At 37.0% G+C, this 18865-nt stretch overlaps 1 protein-coding gene across 2 annotated transcripts in view; it reads left to right on the top strand.

Annotated features, from left to right (window-relative positions):
- MMP16 (matrix metallopeptidase 16) overlaps positions 1–18865 on the top strand; it is a 189128-nt gene that overhangs the window by 128495 nt on the left and 41768 nt on the right. For both annotated transcript variants that reach the window (XM_032181550.1, XM_032181551.1), the window contains 2 exons: positions 4905–5066; positions 12055–12272. In XM_032181550.1, coding sequence (XP_032037441.1) covers positions 4905–5066; positions 12055–12272 — 380 coding nt within the window. The remainder of the gene's footprint in view (positions 1–4904; positions 5067–12054; positions 12273–18865) is intronic.

Raw genomic sequence — 18865 nt, 5'->3', positions numbered from 1 at the left:
ATCTGAAATATTCTGTGTCGTAGAAAAAGATTTGAGAAAAAAAAAGAAATGGTCTGTATATAAAGTAGTTTTGTAGTGTTCCAGTTTGTTTCACATTTGAAATTCATCTTCTAGCTTTGTTTTGTTGTTCTCTGGATATAGAAGTCTACAAAATTTAGGTCACTTGGATGGATAACTTTTGAGCTCATAATGTATTGTAGCAGTTACTATCATGTGCCAAGGAGAAGAACCAAGTGACATGCCTTGGGGTGTCATTTAGTACTATGTAAAAAAGATGGCCAAGTGACAAATCTAACAGTTGGTAAGCCATTAGCGTATTACTTTTCTAAATTAAGCTCACATACCATTTAAAGCAGGAAATAATGTCTCCAGTACTAGTGTTTCTTAATAGCTTGCTGTGGACAAACATATTAGCTTTGTTTCTCTGTAGACATGAAAAATAGTGTATATATTAGCTACAGAGGTTTCTCCATACACTGTGCTCCACAGTGTTGGCTGCTGAATATTTGATATATTAATACATATTTATATTCTGGAGTTTGGGCAGTGATTGTAAAGTCAGGCAGATTTAGTGCCTAAAATAGTTTATAGCCTCAGAGAAAAGTGTCAGTATAAAAATAATCATTTTGTCTTTGTTTCTTACACACAGTATTATTATTTTTTTCAATGTGGAATTGAAACATCCTGAGATAAAATATGAAAAACAATCACAATATGTTTGATATTATATCCTACCTATTCTGAATTTCTGTGTTAATAACAGAAGACCAGGGATGCACAGATTTTGGACTTGTGAAATATATTTTGCAATACTTCTCTATTACCCTATAGATAAATATAACAAGATGTAACAGACTATCACAATGAATATTCACCGCTGCATATCCCAAAGTGGCAACTTTTAGTTTAAAAGCCATCATAGTTGTATGTAGTTTAATTCTTTTTCTAGTGACTTTTTAAAGTTTTTGAGATGGTGCTTCATTTTGCCAAGTAGACTGAAATATATTTTTCTACATACATAATGTATATGGATATACAGAATCATTTGGGACTCTCTCCTTCAATGGTGAGGACTCAAAATATTTAAAAGATGATGTCCACTGTAAGTATGCTAACAAAGCTGTCTGGAGCTTGTACTAATATTCACTTGCCTGTATACTCCATCTTTCTCTGACCACTAGACAAGGAACTGAAGTTGTCCTGTTATCAACCTTGCAGACTCAAATACACTTCTGCACAGACTGGAGAGAAAGAATGAGCACTTTTAGGATTATCCTTCTGCATTCTCAGTAGATAGTTATAGTAAAATTGTGATGCTCAAGGCAAGTTATCTCCCAAAAGCAAATAGGGACTGACTAATTGTTGCTGAATTAGAGAGATCTAATCATATGCAAGAGAAGAAGAATGAAAACTATGACAGTAATAAGTCCTACCTGCAGTGGTCTCATGCAACACATTCTGAACTGGTTTAAACCTCAGTTTCAACTGCACTAAGTTATTTGGGTCAGTTTAAACTCAGGATGCCCTGGAGACAATCATGACTCTTGATGGAAATAGTTATGAAAAATGGAACTATTTGACTATAAGTAGAAAATATGTTCCCTGTTAAATCACGCTGTCACCCCAGGCAAGAATGTTATTCTCCCAGTTTTTTCCTGTGACCTTCTCCTTTCCCCTTTACCTGTTTACTCCAAGGGCAGTTCTATCTCTAGTTTACCACATTTAATAGCTACCTTGACATCTACCGGTTGCATTGCAGGAGGTAGAAATTACAGAGTCCTTTTGTCTTTTTCCCTTTTTCCCTTTTGGGCTTAGGTTTTTACTAAGCCTAGAGGGGCCAAGCAGATACTGAATATTTATGATTTTTCACATATGACCCCACCCAAAATACATAGGAAGAGAGACAAACACCCCTTGCATAATACCTGTTCTTTGACATAGACCCACTATCACAGTAGTAGTAGAAGTGCTCTGCCATATGCGCAGTCTGTGATCCTGGAAGGAACACGTGCCAGTAGCAGCTTTATTTATTTACTATGTATATTCACTTCATTGTGTAATTTATGCAGCCTCAAAGTCAAGATGGAACAAGATATAGGAATTCCTAGAGATCTTTATAAATACTCAGTGGGGACTGAAGACCAAAGGATGTATTGATTCTTCAGGCATTGTATAATTGGCACAATTAGAGAGAAACAGTAGACTCTTCCAAGAGTATTTTATTAACTGTAGTTTTACGTAATTTAGAAATGGTTACAAGTTCACCTCCCGGCCCTCTCACTTCAAACAGTAGATGTTGAGTACCACACATAAAACACTCTTTAATCTATTGATACTGATCAGCGTAGCCACAGTGCCATTATTTATATTATTAAACATTCAAATATTATTAATATAAAACTATGAAAATGGTTCAATAAATACTGTATGCGGTTTGATAGTTGAATTATTGATACAAAGACTTAGACTGGTTAATATTCTTAATTATGATGATAGGAGCCCAGGTCTAGGAGACAAATTTGCCTTTCACAAGGTCTGATGAACAAAAGGAAGTTCCATTTTACACACACAACTTAAAGCTGCACAAATAAATAATTCATTCTAATAAACCTGTGTTGAAACTCTAACTTTCATAAAATGCAGAAGAGAACTTTTGAGCCTTGTCACAATACAATAGCTATATATCTAATAGCTAATAGCACAGTAGTATCTTGTTTCATGTCTTTTCATCTTAAACTATCATTTTTTTAAAGGATATTAATTATTCCATTGTGAGTGCAGAATGAAAACATTTACAGGGTTGCTCCTGTGCATCACTTAAAATGCTGAGGTTAGCTACAGATGTTGTGGCTATGAGATACCGTCAAGATCAGTTTTGACTGGATATAGAAGGGCAAATTCAGATATCAAAAGCATTACTGAGAGGGACAGTCAAGCTCCTCAAACCTGTTACAACAGTGCATGGAGAATCTGCTTTACTATGTAAAGAACTGCACACAGATATATATACACATATAGTCAAGAAGATATTTCATCTGAAAACCACTTAATTATAAATGATAGGATAAATTTTTTCTCATTTCTAAATGCATATTATTTCACATTAATTTTTGAAAGGTGATTTTTCTGCACAGTTATACTGAATAAAGGAGCACAAGCATTTAGTTTTCCTATTTCTGGATTAAAAACAAGAAAGACGTGAAAAGACTGTCAACTAAACAGAGTTTTAACTGTGAATGTTTCCATGCTTTCAATCAGACATTTATATTACAAACATCAGCATGGTTCTATACATCATGAAGACATCTACTGCCAAGTGTTTCCCCTTTCATAGGTACTTGGAAGAAAGTTTATTTCTTGTGTCAGCTAGAGGAAATACTTGAAAAATTGAAACATTCTCAACTATGTTCTCAAAGTTCTGTAAATATATGTCTTTTTCTTCTTCTGTCTTTTTTTTTTTTTTTTTTAACTAAATCCAATGTTTAATATTCTTATTATATTATAAAAGTACTTATAATCCCAGTGCCAGCAGTGGAATATTACTGTCTACCTCCAAAGGATTTACAGAATATAGAATGAAAGTTAATGTTTAACATTTTTGCATCTCAATATTGATCTGTCTACTGGACCACAGTATAGACTTTACATTTCAGTTTTACTTTTTCACCATGTATACTGGTATTTCAACAAAAAGCTACCTACTCTAGGTGGAACCCCTTTAGCTTATGTCCAACGTTCTAAAAGTTATAAGCATCATAAGCTGGTAACCTAAGTTATGTTCATCATAAGCTGGTAAATTTTTGTGCGGGATAGGAACACTTCTGAGGAATGATTCCTCCCATTCCTATGTGGTGAAACTGAGCAATACATTGGATGTGAATCCTCTCCAAGTGACCAAAATCTTTCTGATGTAAAACATTTTTTCCAAAGTCTCATTATATAACAGGATGACTACAGACAGAATCTGTACAAAAAACTTATAAAAGATCATGCATTCTTAGATGATTAAAAATAAACAAAATGAACACCATAAAGGTTGAGCTCTGAAACCTTTATAGAAATACTTCTACTAACTTTGATTTGTGTTTACTTCACAGAGTGCCATAATTCTACTGGTAACATTTCTAATTGTTTCCAATACCCTGTAATAAAAATGAAATGTGGGTTTTTGGAAGGGAAAAAACAAAAGCAGTCATTATCAGTCTATAATACGAGTCTGACATTTTATTATTTAGATCTACATAAATCAAAAAGTTCTAATACTTAAGAATTTGAAAAATAAATGAAATACAATGAAATACAATGAAATACAATGAAATAAATAAGGGAATCCTATTTTGAGAATGAGATAGCAAGACACCCATATTTCCCTCATTAGAATTTCAGTTATGGTGATTCAGAAATGGACAACATGTACAAATAATCAGCAGAGGCCTGATTGCTGATTGCTTGGATGACTAAGTTCCCTGTAGGGTTTGTCCTAAATAGGTAGTCCTCAGTCTGTGAAGTTAACCACACACATCAGAGATATTTTCCTTTTGGAACTATGACTTAGTGCAAGCATTTTTACTTAGCCTAACTAAAGCATAAACCTGATGTCTAAAACTACACACAAGCCTAGATGCCAGATATGACACTTGAACCCTGTACTAACCATGCGCATCAGTTTAAAAAGATAAACACTCACATGGTATTCATATGAGTATCATATGCTTATAATATGATTAGTTGCCTCTTAAAAAAGTTACCTTTGCAACTGCATTACCTTAATGTTTCATTGTTAATTAACTAGTAAAATTCAAATTCAATGAAAATGTCTTTCAAATGAAGAGTCCTCCACTTGTGTTATTTCTGTTACTATGCTTATTGTTTCATACATTATTTTCCCTTTCTTTTCTCCACAGGAAATGATCTGTTTCTAGTTGCTGTGCATGAACTGGGACATGCTCTGGGCTTGGAGCATTCTAATGATCCCACAGCAATCATGGCTCCATTTTACCAGTATATGGAAACTGATAACTTCAAACTACCTAATGATGATTTACAGGGCATTCAGAAGATATATGGTATGTCATACTTTAATTAGGAAACAATGTTTTCACTTAAGAATATGTTTGACAACCTCCTGTCCACATCACCTCTCTAAAATAATTTGTTGGGGTAGGCTCTGCCACTTGTTATCCCAAATGCCTTCTTGTGATAATGCCAAAAATTCTGATGAAGTTCTTTTACTTGTTTTCTCACTGTTCACAACTTGCATTCAAATTTGCACTCAGCTGGAATGGTAATCTTAAATGTTTTAAAAGGCCATAAAGAAAATATCTGCAAAGAGATCCCAATCTATTAAAATATTAAGATATGCAGGCTTTAACCATAATGAGCTTATTTCCACAGTACTCGAAGCTAATATAACTGTATGAATTGATTGCTGCTCAGTTATCAGTTTATCAGTTATAATACTAAACAGTTCCCTGGGTAGATCAATTTTGTGGTCCCTGAAAGCCCTTTTTTTTTTGTGATAAATATAGCTAATTGATCTCAAAAGAATGTGATTATGAGTCCAAGACTTTGAGCTACACGGGGGAAAAAAAGACCCACTTTTTAATTTTAATTTTAATTTTTATTTTTTTTTTTTTTGTGGCTGGAAATAGGATCTAGCAAATAATCTAGCAAATGTAAATTCTGTATGTATTTGAGAATGCAAGGTAACTGAAATTTTAAAACCAAAACACAACATAGCCCTGTATGTTAGGAAGTATTTTGCTTTTCTAGAGCTGAGCAATGGTGATAACAGATTTGAGTGTTTATAAGAATAAAGGGGAGGGCCGATGAGGCAGATGTCATGGTGGGATTCTACTAAGAACCACCCAACCAGGCTGAAGTAGCAGGCAAAATATTCTATATGTGGCAGTTGGGAGAACTCTCACAATCGCTAGCCCTTGTTCTCATGGGGGACTTCATCTTACCAGATGTCCGCTGGAAATACAACACAGTGGAGAGGAAACTGTCTAGCAAGTTTCTACAGTGTGTGGAAGATAATTTCCTGACACATCTGGTGAGTGAGTCAGCTAACGACAGCGCCCCTTGGGATCTTTTGCTTGTTACCAAAGAAGGACCTGTGAGTAATGTGAAGGTTGCAGGCCATCTTGGGCATAGAGATCATGAATTAATAGACTTTTTGATTCTTAGAAAAGTAAGCAGGGGGTTAGCAGAACTACCACCCTGGACTTCTAGAGAGTAGACTTTGGCCTGTTAGGGAGACTGGTTGGTGGAGTCCCTTGGGAGACAGTCCTGAAGGGCAAAGGAGTCCAGGAAGGCTGGACACCCTTCAGGATTGAAATCTTAAAAGATTTCATTCCTGAAAAAAAAATACATATATCTCACATGCCAAAAGACAAGTCAGGGTGGAAGACCAGCCTGGCTGAACAGAGAGCTATGGCTAGAACTCAGGAAGAAAAAGAGGGTTTATGACCTTTGGAAACTCAACTTGAGCTCAATCTGGCTACTGCTGTTAAAGACAATTAAAATGCTTTTATAAATACATAAACAAGAAAAGAAGGACTAAGGAGAATCTCCATCTCTTATTGGATGTGGGGGAAACAGTGACAAGAGATGAAGTAAAGGCTGATGTACTTAATGCCTTCTTTGTCTCATTCTTTAGCAGCAAGACCAGTTGTTCACCACGTTCCCAGTTCCCTGAGTTGGCAGATAAGGATGGTGAGCAGAATGAATCCTTCATAATCCATGAGGAAATTTTTAGTGACCTGCTCGACTTAGATGTATAGATGTATGCAAGTCTATGGGGCCAAATGGGATCCACCCATGGGTACTGAAGGACTCGGTGGAAGTGCTCGCCAAGGTGCTTTCCATCATTTGTCAAGAGTCCTGGCTATCAGGGGAGGTCCCAGTTGACTGCTGGCTAGCAAATGTGATTCCCATTTAAAAAAAGAGCCAGAAGGAGGATCCAGAAAACTACAGGCCTGTCAGTCTGACCTTGGAGCTGGGGAAGCTCATGGAGCATATTATTCTGAATGCCATCACATAGCACCTACAGGGCAACCAGGTGATCAGGTCCAGTCAATGTGGGTTTAATAAGGGCAGGTCCTGTTTGACGAACCTAATCTCCTCCTACAAGGTGATAGACTCAGTGGATAAGGGAAAGGCTGTGGATGTGGTCTACCTAGACTTCTGTAAGGCTTTTGACACTGTTTCCCAGTATTCTTCTGACCCTGGCTGCTCACAGCTTGGATGTGTGTACGCTTTGTGAGGTTAAAAGCTGGCTGAGTGGCTGAGCTCAGGGTTGTGATGAATGGAGTTAAATCCAGCTGGAAGTCAGTCATTAGTGCTGGCCCCCAGGGCTCAGTACCAAGGCCACTTCTGTTCAATATCTTTACCAATGCTCTGGACAAAGGGATTGAGTTCACCTTAAGTTTACAGATAACACCAAGTTAGGCGTAAGTGTTGATCTGCTTAGGGGTAGGAAGGTTCTGTGGAGCGATCTGGATAGGATGGACTGATGGGCCGAGGCCAACTCTACGAAGTTCAACAAGGCTAAGTGTCCGGTCCTGAACATGGGGCACAACAATCCCATGCAAAAATACAGGCTGGGAGAAGAGTGTCTGGAAAGCTGCCTGACGGAAAGGGACCTGGAGGTATTGGTCAGTAGCCATCTGAGTATGAGCCAGCAGTGTGCTCAGGTGACCAAGAAGGCCAACGGCATCCTGGCTTGTATCAGAAACTGTGTGGGCAGCAGGATTAGGGAAGTGATTGTCCCCCTGTACTCAGCTCTAATGAGGTCACACCTTGAATATCGTGTTCAGTTTTGGGCCCCTCACTACAAGATGGACATAGAGGTGCTGGAGCATGACCACAGAAGGGCTACGAAGCTGGGGAAGGGCTTAGAGAACAAGTCTTATGAGGAGCAGCTGAGGGACCTGGGGTTATTTAGCTTAGAGAAAAGGACACTCAGGGGAGACCTTATTGCACCCCACCTTAAAGGAGGCTATAGTGAGGTGGGATCAGTCCCTTCTCCCAAGCACTAAGTGATAAGAGGAAATGGCCTTAAATTGTGCCAGGGGAGGTTTAAGTTGTATATTAGGAAAAATTTCTTCACTGACAAGGTTGTGAAGTATTGGAACAGGCTGCCTGGGGAAGTATTTGAGTCACCATCCCTGGAGGTCTTGAAAAAGAGTATAGATGTAGTGCTTAGTGACAGTGTTTAATGGTGGAATTGGCAGTGTTATGTTAAAGGTTGGACTAGTTGATCTTAGAGATTGTTTCCAAACTAAATGATTCTGTGAAAACAATAACATTATTTTGCTTATAGGCTGAATCTAAGACTAACTCCCACATTATTTTTCCTTACACTTCCAAAGCCATAATTTTTTTCCTGGTTTTAAAGACTGATTCTATAGCTGTTTTGTTTGTTTTGTTTTGTTTATAATATATATATGTATATTTCCTACAGTGAAAAATCTGTGCTATTTCTATGTTAATGCCATGTATCCAGTTATATGATTTAGAACTCCCTTGGTTAATATTCCCCAATTAATTTTGTATTAGATTTAATTTTATACTTACAGTTATTTTCAGTTTAGAGGTTTAACTATCAGGGTTAAATTGAATATTATCACGGCCATTCCTTGCATATCATTACTACTACAAATGACACCTATATAGATGTAGAATTACCATACTGCTAATTAGAACTCTGCTGCCATTATGATATATTTTATATTAACAAGCTTTTTAAACATATTGTATTAGTAAGCACTGATATATATTTTCATAAAGCTTAAATAGCAATTTCAAAATGATTAGCTTACCAAGCTTTTTTTTTTTTTTCTTTTTTTTTCCCTGTGTGATTAGCTAGAAGGAAGGTTGTTTCTCATGGTCTCATAACTTCATAGTCTAGACTTGAGAGCTAGACAACAATACATTGCCAAAAACTAACCACTAAGCTCTAACAGCTGTGAGCTATACGTTAGGAGAAATGTGTTACCCCTGGGATGTAATATCTGACATCACCAGCAAATGACATACGAAAACTTTGGTTTGGGGTTAAAATCATTCCAACATGAGCTACTGCAAACTGATTCCTTTCCTCCTTTAAAATCAAGAGGTGATCGGGAATCATACGCCTCAATAAAAATGTCACGCCTATTAAAATAATTACTTTGGTCTGCAATATTCCTCAGAACACCATTATTAACTGTAAATTATAAATGTCACAAACCTTAAAACTGTGAATGAAATAAATGCCCTATTAAATTGTATGACAACTATTTGGGGAGTTTACCATTTCCTTCCATAGTCTATATTTTTCTTTAAAAAGTATGCTTATTTTGAACAAGTATCAGAAATTCAAATGGCATTTATGAAGTTTTAAGGTTGTCTTACTATTAAAATGTCTTTCTGAAATTGCTCATGAAAAATATGTTAGTTTTTTTAAGTCAAAATTGATTTTGTATTTAAATGATTTGGAGAGATGATCCAAATTTAAATTTTCATTTGTTTCCAGAAATATTACTGATCCAACTGAAACTTGCAATATTGTTGTACATGGAAAATATAAGTAAATGTACTAGTTGGAAAGGACTTTAAAGCTCATTTAATACTAACCTTGCTGTCATCGGCAGGGACACCACCCACTAGATTGTGTTGCCCAGGGCCGCATACAACCTGGCCTTGAACACTTCCAGGGATGGGGCATCCATAGTTCCTCTGGGCAACCTGTTCCAGTCCCTCATAATGAAGGATTTCTTCCTTATAACTAATCTAAATCTCCCCCCTTTTAGTTTAAAAATGTTTCCCTTCTTTCTATCACTATCTGCTTGGGTAAAAAGTCACTCTCCATCTTTTGTATAAGCCCTCTTTAACTACTGAAAGGCCACAATGACATCTCCTTGCAATCTTCTCTTTTCCAGGCTGAACACACACAGCTTTTTTCATAGGAGAAGTGCTCCAGCCCTATAGTCATCTTTGTGGTCCTCCTCTGGACACACTCGAACAGGTCCATGTCTTCCTTATGCTGCAGGCCCTTGCTGAGGGTACCACTGTCTATGTCTGTTCCACTGTCTACGTCATTGATAAAGATATTAAACAGCACCAGTCCCAAGACAGATTGCTGAGGGACACCACTCATTACAGGTCTCTACCTGGCCATAGTTCCATTGACTATAACTCTCTAGCTGTAGACATCTGGCCAATTCCTTATCTACTGAATACTCCAACCTTCAAATCCATATTTCTCCAATTTAGAAACAAAGATGTCATGTCAAAAGCCCCAGAAGCCCAAGTAGATGACATGGTTTGGTCTTCTCTTGTTGACTGATGCAGTCACTCCATCACTGAATGTCGCCAGACAGGTCAGGCACAATTTGTCCATGGTGAAGCTGTGCTGACTGTCTTGGATCACTGCCTTGTCTTGTATGTGACTTGACATTGTTTGGAAACAATGTCAAGGATCTGTTCTATGATCCTCCCAGGCACAGGGGTGGGGCTCATCAGTCTGTAGTTCCCCTGGTCTTCATTTCTACCCTTTTTAATAATGGGAGAGATATTTCCTTTTTCCCAGTCACTAGGGACTTTTCCAGGACTTTTCAAATATGATGGAGAGAGGCTTGGCAACTACATCAGACAGCTCCCTCAGGACCCTGGAATGTATGACATTGGGTCCTATAGACTTGTGTCATCAGTTTCATTAGGTGGTCTCGAACCTCTTCTTTGCTTACAGTGGAAGGGACTTTACTCCCCCAGATCCTGCCCAGAGATTCAGAGAATTAGAATTGTAAAGTCATAGAATGTCTCACGTTGGAAGGGACCTTAAAGATCATCTAACTCCAACCCCCTGCCATAGGAAGGGATGCCACTTGACAGATGTGGAAATACTAACTGACAGTGAAGACTGAGCCAAAGAAGTTGCTGAGTAGCCTTCTCCATGTCTGTTGTTACCAGTTCTCCCTTCTTATTTATCAGAGGAGATAAACTCTCCTTGGCATTTCTTTTCTGACCAATGTACCTACAGAATCCCTTCTTGTTATTCTTTGCATCCCTTGCCAAGTTCAGTTCAATCTGTGCCTTGCCTTTCTTGATCCCATCCTTGCATATCCTGAATGAAATATATATAAATATAAATATATGAAAAGCATCTCTCTAGGAAGGCCATTCAACTTTCAGATAGAGAACTTGTGGGTGGGATAGTTATTTTACCTTTCATCTGTAATATACCTGTATATTATGACAGAAAATGTGTGTACAAGAATAAAACTTTGTTTAAAACATTATACAGAGTTTTAGTTATTCCTTTTCAATACATTTATCCTCAGAAATTCTTTTAATTACCAAGTATATAGCTTTGTTAAACTCACCAAAAAATAAAAATTAAATAAATAAATGAAGAAAAAATAAAACATAATTAATTTAAGAATTTTGAAGAAAAATGCAAAGTATTATTATTATATATTTTTTAAAATGTGGATGCATAGGATTTGAAGTCCAGTTTTAAGACCGTCTATACATAGCAAAGGGAAGTGTGGAAAGGTGCAAACATGTTCTGAATAAGATAGTACTTTGCCTAAAAATTGGGTCAGTAGAAATTACCACACATGTCATACCACGCATATGCAAATTGATAGGTGGAAGTTAAAAAGATGGTTTGTAAACCCATTGACTGATGATAGTCTTATTAGGAAAAGTTTTGTTTGTTTATTCCCTTTATTTTATGCAAGAGACAATGATTTTTTCTGAACAGTTCTTATTCATTTGGTAAAGTATATGTAGTGAATAAATCCTTTGAAGGTTTTATTGAATTGTTGTTCCAATAAAGAAGAAAGATCCTGAACAGTGAAAAACAATTATTTTCTTCATTAGTGCTTTGGTTCTGTGGTATTCCTTCATTATACCCTTTAGCAACATGAGAAAGGCTGATTAGGTCACTTTTTCCATTCTCCACCCGCTGTAGGATTTGCACTGTTTACAGCAGGGTTTCTTTGTACTTCTTCTTGAAATGTCACTGATAGCCATGTAAATTATCCCTTGCTACTATTTTTAAAGGTCCACCTGACAGGATCCCACCACCAACAAGACCTCTGCCAACAGTGCCCCCACATCGTTCGATCCCTCCAGCAGACCCGCGGAAGAATGACAGACAACCTAAACCTCCCCGGCCACCCACTGGTGACAAACCTTCCTATCCTGGGGCCAAACCTAACATCTGTGATGGGAACTTCAACACTCTGGCTATTCTTCGCCGGGAAATGTTTGTTTTCAAGGTAGGAGGTTGTGAATTTTTCAATGCTACATCAAATGTCTACATTTCTACTTTTTTTTTTTTTTAAGCAAACTCTCATTCATCATGACTCCACTTTCCCAGCCCTCTCACAGTTAGAAAGTTCAAGAAAGAAATTAAAAAATAAACATACACATAGCTTGAATATCTAGCAAGGGACTGCTGTAATGTTCTATTTGGGGAAAATACTCATGTCAGCAGAAACTGTAATGCCTCAAAATGCAAGGGTAAATAAATGCTGCAGCTTATGGAGAAATAAAAAAGCATATATCAGCTGAGGAATAGAAGCTAGTAAGAATAACTTCGCTGGGAATACAGCTATGTTCAGACATATAGTAGATACAGTGTGTCTTAATTTTATTATTTATTTATTTATTTATTTATTTATTTATTGCCCAGCACTATAATTTTAACTTTATGATTAGATCTGTCATTTGCAATGGAGTGTGTCATTGTGTTGTGGTTGCATTAAACGCACAACATCTCAGTAAAGGTCTTCGTCACAAAAATACAAAAATCTTATTGCAAATGGGTTGCTGTTTATTACCAGTCATCTTGCTCTAAGCTGATAAATGTAGTATATGTGACAAACTGAATTAATCAAACTGATTTGAAAGGCAGTCTTTTGATAGAGGGACTTTGCTAAAGCTCACGGACATCAAAACTATCTTAGGAAATTCAGTTTCCAGAAGACATTGAATGTTGAAAAATAATTACAAAATCTTCATTATTCAGTGTCTTAAATCTTAAGACAATTTTCTGACAGGTATTGCTGTGTTCTAGAAACATGAAAGAGGATAATCTATTATTTTGAACTATTGCTGTGTCAAATGTGCTTCAGCAATAGGAAGCGTGAGATCTTTGTTTTGTGAATATATGATATGATTCAACATTATAGCTAAGGCCTTTCACATGAAAGGATAGTATTTTTTCCTTCAGCAATATCACAATTACACATGAATTTGTCCTAAAGCATGAAGCTCCCAATTCAATATTTTTTGTTTTTGTTTTTGTTTTTGTTTTTTGGTTCTTTCTTTTTGTTGTTCTTTCTGGTGGGACCATTTCCCCCTTAACATGTTTTCTTTTTATGTACTTTATTGCTCCAGATAAATCTCTTTAGCACTACTACTTAGACCTTCACTTTCTGTAGCATAACTTAGAAAAAATATTTACCAATAGCTTTACATTATTTCATCGCAATTATTGATGAGTAACCAATTACTGATGAATAACTTCACAACCCAATTATTGATGAGAAACTTCATAACCCAATGAGCAAAAAAAAATATTTTTTTCCAGGAACAGCTAAGTATTTTGTCATCCCTGAGGCTGTCAGCCCTTTTCATTTGAATAGATGGTACATCTTCAAACTCTGGGAGGTCTTGAACTATCAGTCTTTTTATGACTAAAACTCAAAGGTTAAAGAAGAATCTAATTTTCTAACTTGACATTAAACAGGATATTAAAATATCTACTTCAATCTCATATCATCCACCTCAAGAGCAATAAAACATTCTCTCATTTATTTTAGACATAAATCGATAAATAGTGAAATGCTATCCCACTAATACAAAATTTCCCGTCTAGCCAAGTCAGTGTTCCTGGATTGACCACCATTACTTATCACTCTTTTCGATTCTGTTTGAAAAGAAAAACTGTGTTTTCTTGGAAAGTTGTTTGCTGCTTATTGCTTTAAAACTACATACATGTGAAACGCTACATGTTTACTATATGGCTTATATACTTTCTAGTGTGTGTTTATGTTCTAAAACTAAATTTTTATTCCTGATGTCCCCACTCTAATGAAGAAACAAAGTCAAATGTTATCAGAAAAAAAAAAAAAAAAAAACAGTAACAGACTGTTTACAGGTGTTATGTCTAGAGTTTAGAATTACAAAATTCAGTTGCTTCAATCTTAAAAGCAAGATGTTGTAAGGCAAGAAAAAGATGGCATTTGTCTGGATGAATTTCTTTAAGGATCCCACAGTTCTCATTTTCTCTTCAGAGTACCTGGCAGCATGGAAAGAGATAACTTGGGTTAGCACACTAAACAATGGAATTTAATTAAGTATACAAATCCTGTTTTTGTGGTCTATGTGTCATTGAATCCTTGGGCTATTAGGCCATTCTGAACATTCTGGTTCAGAAATTAAGTTGTGAATGACTTTTGTCTACTAAGACAGTCTCATTACCTGGTTGTGATTCTCTCTCTCTCTCTCTTTCGTGTGTGTGTATATGAGCATGGGGAGGGGCATGAAAGAATCAGGAAAGAGGAGAAGGAATTAGAGAAGTCAGAAAGTTAGGGGTTGTTATTTTTCTACTTTCCTTTGCAGAATGTCAGTGGCAGAGGGCAAGTTACAAGTGAAAGCTTAGCACATCAGACTGTAGCAGGAGCAGGGCAAGAATTCATTCTCAAAAGGTATAAACTGGAATAAGGAATGAATTCAAGGAGAGCATCCAGCAATGGAGGAAATGAAGCAGGGGATTCTGTTGTCTGACAATGTCTGACACAACTGAAAAAGGCAATCGCCTTACTCCTGCCCCTTAATGCTAGTACAAAGAAAGCCTGGGAAGGCATGAGCAACAGGCTGAGAACCAGATACAGAGACGTGGAGAAAAGAGGGAATTGATGTCAGTACTGTACCAGGTGGAAACAATTAAAGAAGAATTATGACCTTCATTGGAAGAATTATTGCTGGATAGTTCCCAAATGAGTTAAAATTAATCAAGTTGGAGGCTAATCAAATGATATCCTTCGCTTTCTTTCTCTTTATCCACAGGTCTGTGACAACTGTGTAGTGGCAAATTTTACTGCCTTCTGAATAGCATGTGTGCTGTGTACCAATTTCAAAACAAAAATAGATAATATTTTTATCTCATGGGCCAGTTTTAAGATCAGGTGCTCAATTTGTTTAAATAATCCTTGAAATTGCTTGGAAGCTTAGCCACAGAGTTGAAGAATGCAAGTCCTTTTGAATAATTAAATTCTAATTTAAGCATAAAACTGAAGCACAAAAGATAGCAGTTTGAGTTTGAGATACACTGTGGATTTTCATAGTAGATGACAAACAATATTAATTTCAAGAAGATTGCTTCTGCTGGCTGTTTAGCTATTAGGTATGCTTTAGTGTATCAGAATATTAGAGGCAATTGCTGTGTTCTGTCAAATTGATGAGCTTTGTTTGTGGTTTTAAGAATATCCAGTATTCTCAAATGGCTAGTACCAGAGTTAAACCGAATAACAGTAAGCTTAAAGGGAAAATGGAATCTACATTTATCCTTTTTTATTGTTTTCCATCAGTTTGACAAAATAGCAGTCCTAGCAACACTCGATAAAATTTGTGTGGTTTAAGAAATGAAATAAAGAAGAATTGTTCTTAAAGTAACATGACTGATAAATACAGAAGTAAAGCAATCAACCTGTTAAAGATTCCCCAAGGATCAGCAAATAAAATTAGAATTTTGCAGGTGAATTGTTTTGGTAGAAATTACTAGATTTTATGGAAAAAAAAATATTTTGCAACAAATATATATGGATTAATGCTGTATAAATATATTCCCAAAAGAATTTTTCCTGAATTCATTAAATTAGGTGCCCTTAAAATGCCACGGCTAGCTATATGGCATGGAGATATAGTATGATAAAAAAAAATAATAATTAAAAAAAGAAAAAGGAAATTATTGTAAGTATTGGCTTCAGTTTTCATCAAATGATATTTGAAAATGGATGAAGTTTGTCTTAATTGAATGTAGTTTTAAAATTATAGCTATTATTTATAAATGTGCTTGAACTGGTAGAAGCAACCATCAGGACAAGACTTTCTATGCCAAAATTCATGAGTGCCAAGCTTTTATCCTGAGGTTCCTGTTAGCTTCTGCATTTATGCTGAATGCAATTAGTATTAGCTGTCACTCGCATTTCCAGTATTTTCTCCAGCTGTTTTCTCCCTCTGTTTAGTTAGGACTCTCCAGGGACATAAAAAATGCTGAAAAATTGAGGAAAAAAAATATAAATTGGTCCTCCTTTTCTGGAAAAATTGTGCTAAGTGGTATGACACTGTCAGCCTGCCTGCTTTTAATGGAAAATCTTCTCAGCCACTGTATACAGTAGTATGTTATATTTGACAATCCTGTCTTCTTAAAGTCTCCTGGAAGTACCTCTAGGGACCTCAGTGAAAAGGATCCCCATCTTCTAAGGTCACCAGATAAAATCCATTAGTGAAGATGTTTACAACATGCTTTTCCAATTTCTGTAGAAAAAAAAAAAAAAAAAAAAAAAGGAAAAAAAAAGAGAGAGATAGAGTTTTGAAGATGATATTGGATGTCCTACCCATAAAGGTACTTATGTTAATGCTTTCTGAATACTTTGTACTGTTAATTAAAAAAAAAAAAAAAAAAGTTTTCAAGGGGTTCAATGGTGCACAGAAATTACTGTCTCAGATGTACTATCTGTCAGTATGCAGACAGAGTCATACTGGTTGTTTATTGTCTGATTTTTGAGATGTGTGTGTAGCTTGTGTTTGACTCTATATGTTGATTGTTCCTTGTCAGCAAAATTACCTCTAGCTCTGTTTCAACAACATGTGTTCCTGCTGTTACTATTTTTTCCTTTATCCTTGTTTTAAGATTATACTGATTTTAATAAAATCCTTAGCTTTTGAACTGGGTACATCTAGAAAACACCACATGTTGAAATTGTCCTTCAGGATCAGCACATTAGAGAGACTGGTCACATTTCTTTGGTTTTTTGAAACAGGATTTTGCTTTGCAGAAGAACATCTCATAGACGTTGCATTAGTACTTTCTGCTTTGCTAATGCTAACTCTTTAAGAAACAAATTAAGAGATCTATTAATGGATCTATTTATGATCTATTATGGATCATATTATATGATCCATAATGTTTTTAGTAATGTTTGAAAAGTTAACTCGCTCCTTCATGAATACCAGATTTAACCATTGACATTTAATAGGGTTTTTGTTGAAATGTAATGTAAGTGTAGAGAAAGAAATGTGTCCACCATGGAAAGAGCATTTACAACTTAGAGAAATGTATTCTGAAATGTTAGTGTTACAGATGGTAGAATATGGAAACAATTTTAGGAAGGCCTTAACAGGCTGTGTTTTACTATTTTATAGTAATTTCTCCACAACTTGAAGAAATTTGTTTTCTGACTCTTCATCTGCTAAGAACCACTGTAAAAACAAAAAATGAAGTGCTAAACAAACCAAGCTAATTAGGCTGTCATTAGCCCTTGGCATTAGTTTAGGCTGCAGTTGCTTTCATATATAACTGTATAGATGCCATTCAATATCCCTTTTGGAATCGTGTATTTATATAGAGTATGCTGTTAAACACTGTCGTGGTTCCGCTCGAGTGGGCAGCCGAGCTCCACCACAGCCGCTCTCTCACTCCCCCTCCTCAAAGAGGAATGGGGAGAAAATATGTGAAAAGGAGCTCAAAGGTTGAGATAAGGACGAGAAAATCACTCAGTAATTATTGTAATGGGCAAAACAGACTCGGCATAAGGAGATAGTAAGATTTGTTGCCTATTACTAACAAGCGAGAGAAGTGAGAAAACAAAGGCAAAAGCAAACCAAAAGCACCTTCCCCCCCATCCACCCTCTTCCACCTCCTCCCCCCGAGTGGCGCAGGGGAACGGGGGAATGGGGGTTATGGTCAGTCTACAGCACTTCTTCTCTTCTGCTCCTTCTCGGTCACTCTCGTCCCCTGTGCTGTGGGGTCCCACCCACGGGATGCAGTCCTTGATGAACTGATCCGGCGTGGGCTTCCCACAGGCAGCAGCTCTTTCAGAACTGCTCCAGATATGGGTCCGTACCACAGGGTCCATCCCTCAGGAGCAAACTGCTCCAACCTGGCTCCCCTACGGGCAGCAGCTCCTGCTGGGTCACCTGCTCCTGCGTGGGCTCCTCTCCACGGGCTACAGGTCCGGCCCGGAATCTGCTCCGGCAGGGGTCTTCCACAGGCGGCAGCCTCCATCGGTGCAGGGCCACCTGCTCCACCGTGGTCTCCTCCACGGGCCGCAGGGGACTTCTGCTCCGGCACCTGGAGCACCTCTCCCGCTCCCTCTACACTGACCTTGGCACCTGCAAGGCTGTTCTCTCACTCCCTTGACTCTCCCGTCTGCTGTGTGGCGCAGCGTTTTTTTCCCTGTCTTAAATATGCTCTCACAGAGGTGCAAAACAACATCGCTTATTGGCTCAGCTCTGAAAACAATGGGGCCCTTCCCAAACATGGGGCAGCTTCTAGATCTTTCTCACAGAAACCACCCCTATGGCTCCCTGCTACCAAAACCTTGCCACGTAAACCCACTACAAACACAAAAGAAGAAGAAAAAAAAAAAAAAATGTTGATTGGTATGTATTAAACAAAAGAGGAATTTTTAAAGAATTTTAGCACTGACTATTTAATAATTAGACTGGTTGGTGTAATAAAAAAAATAAAATCTGAGGGACAGAGGGAAAATAAATCTGAGGGACAGAGGGAAAATACTACTAATAAAAAGTAGAGATAAAGAAATAGACACAATAAGAGACTTGACTCCACAGAATTTGA

Source organism: Aythya fuligula, chromosome 2 (genome assembly GCF_009819795.1).
Source record: "Aythya fuligula isolate bAytFul2 chromosome 2, bAytFul2.pri, whole genome shotgun sequence".
NCBI lineage: Eukaryota > Metazoa > Chordata > Aves > Anseriformes > Anatidae > Aythya > Aythya fuligula.
This window is presented reverse-complemented; position numbering and strand designations above follow the sequence as displayed.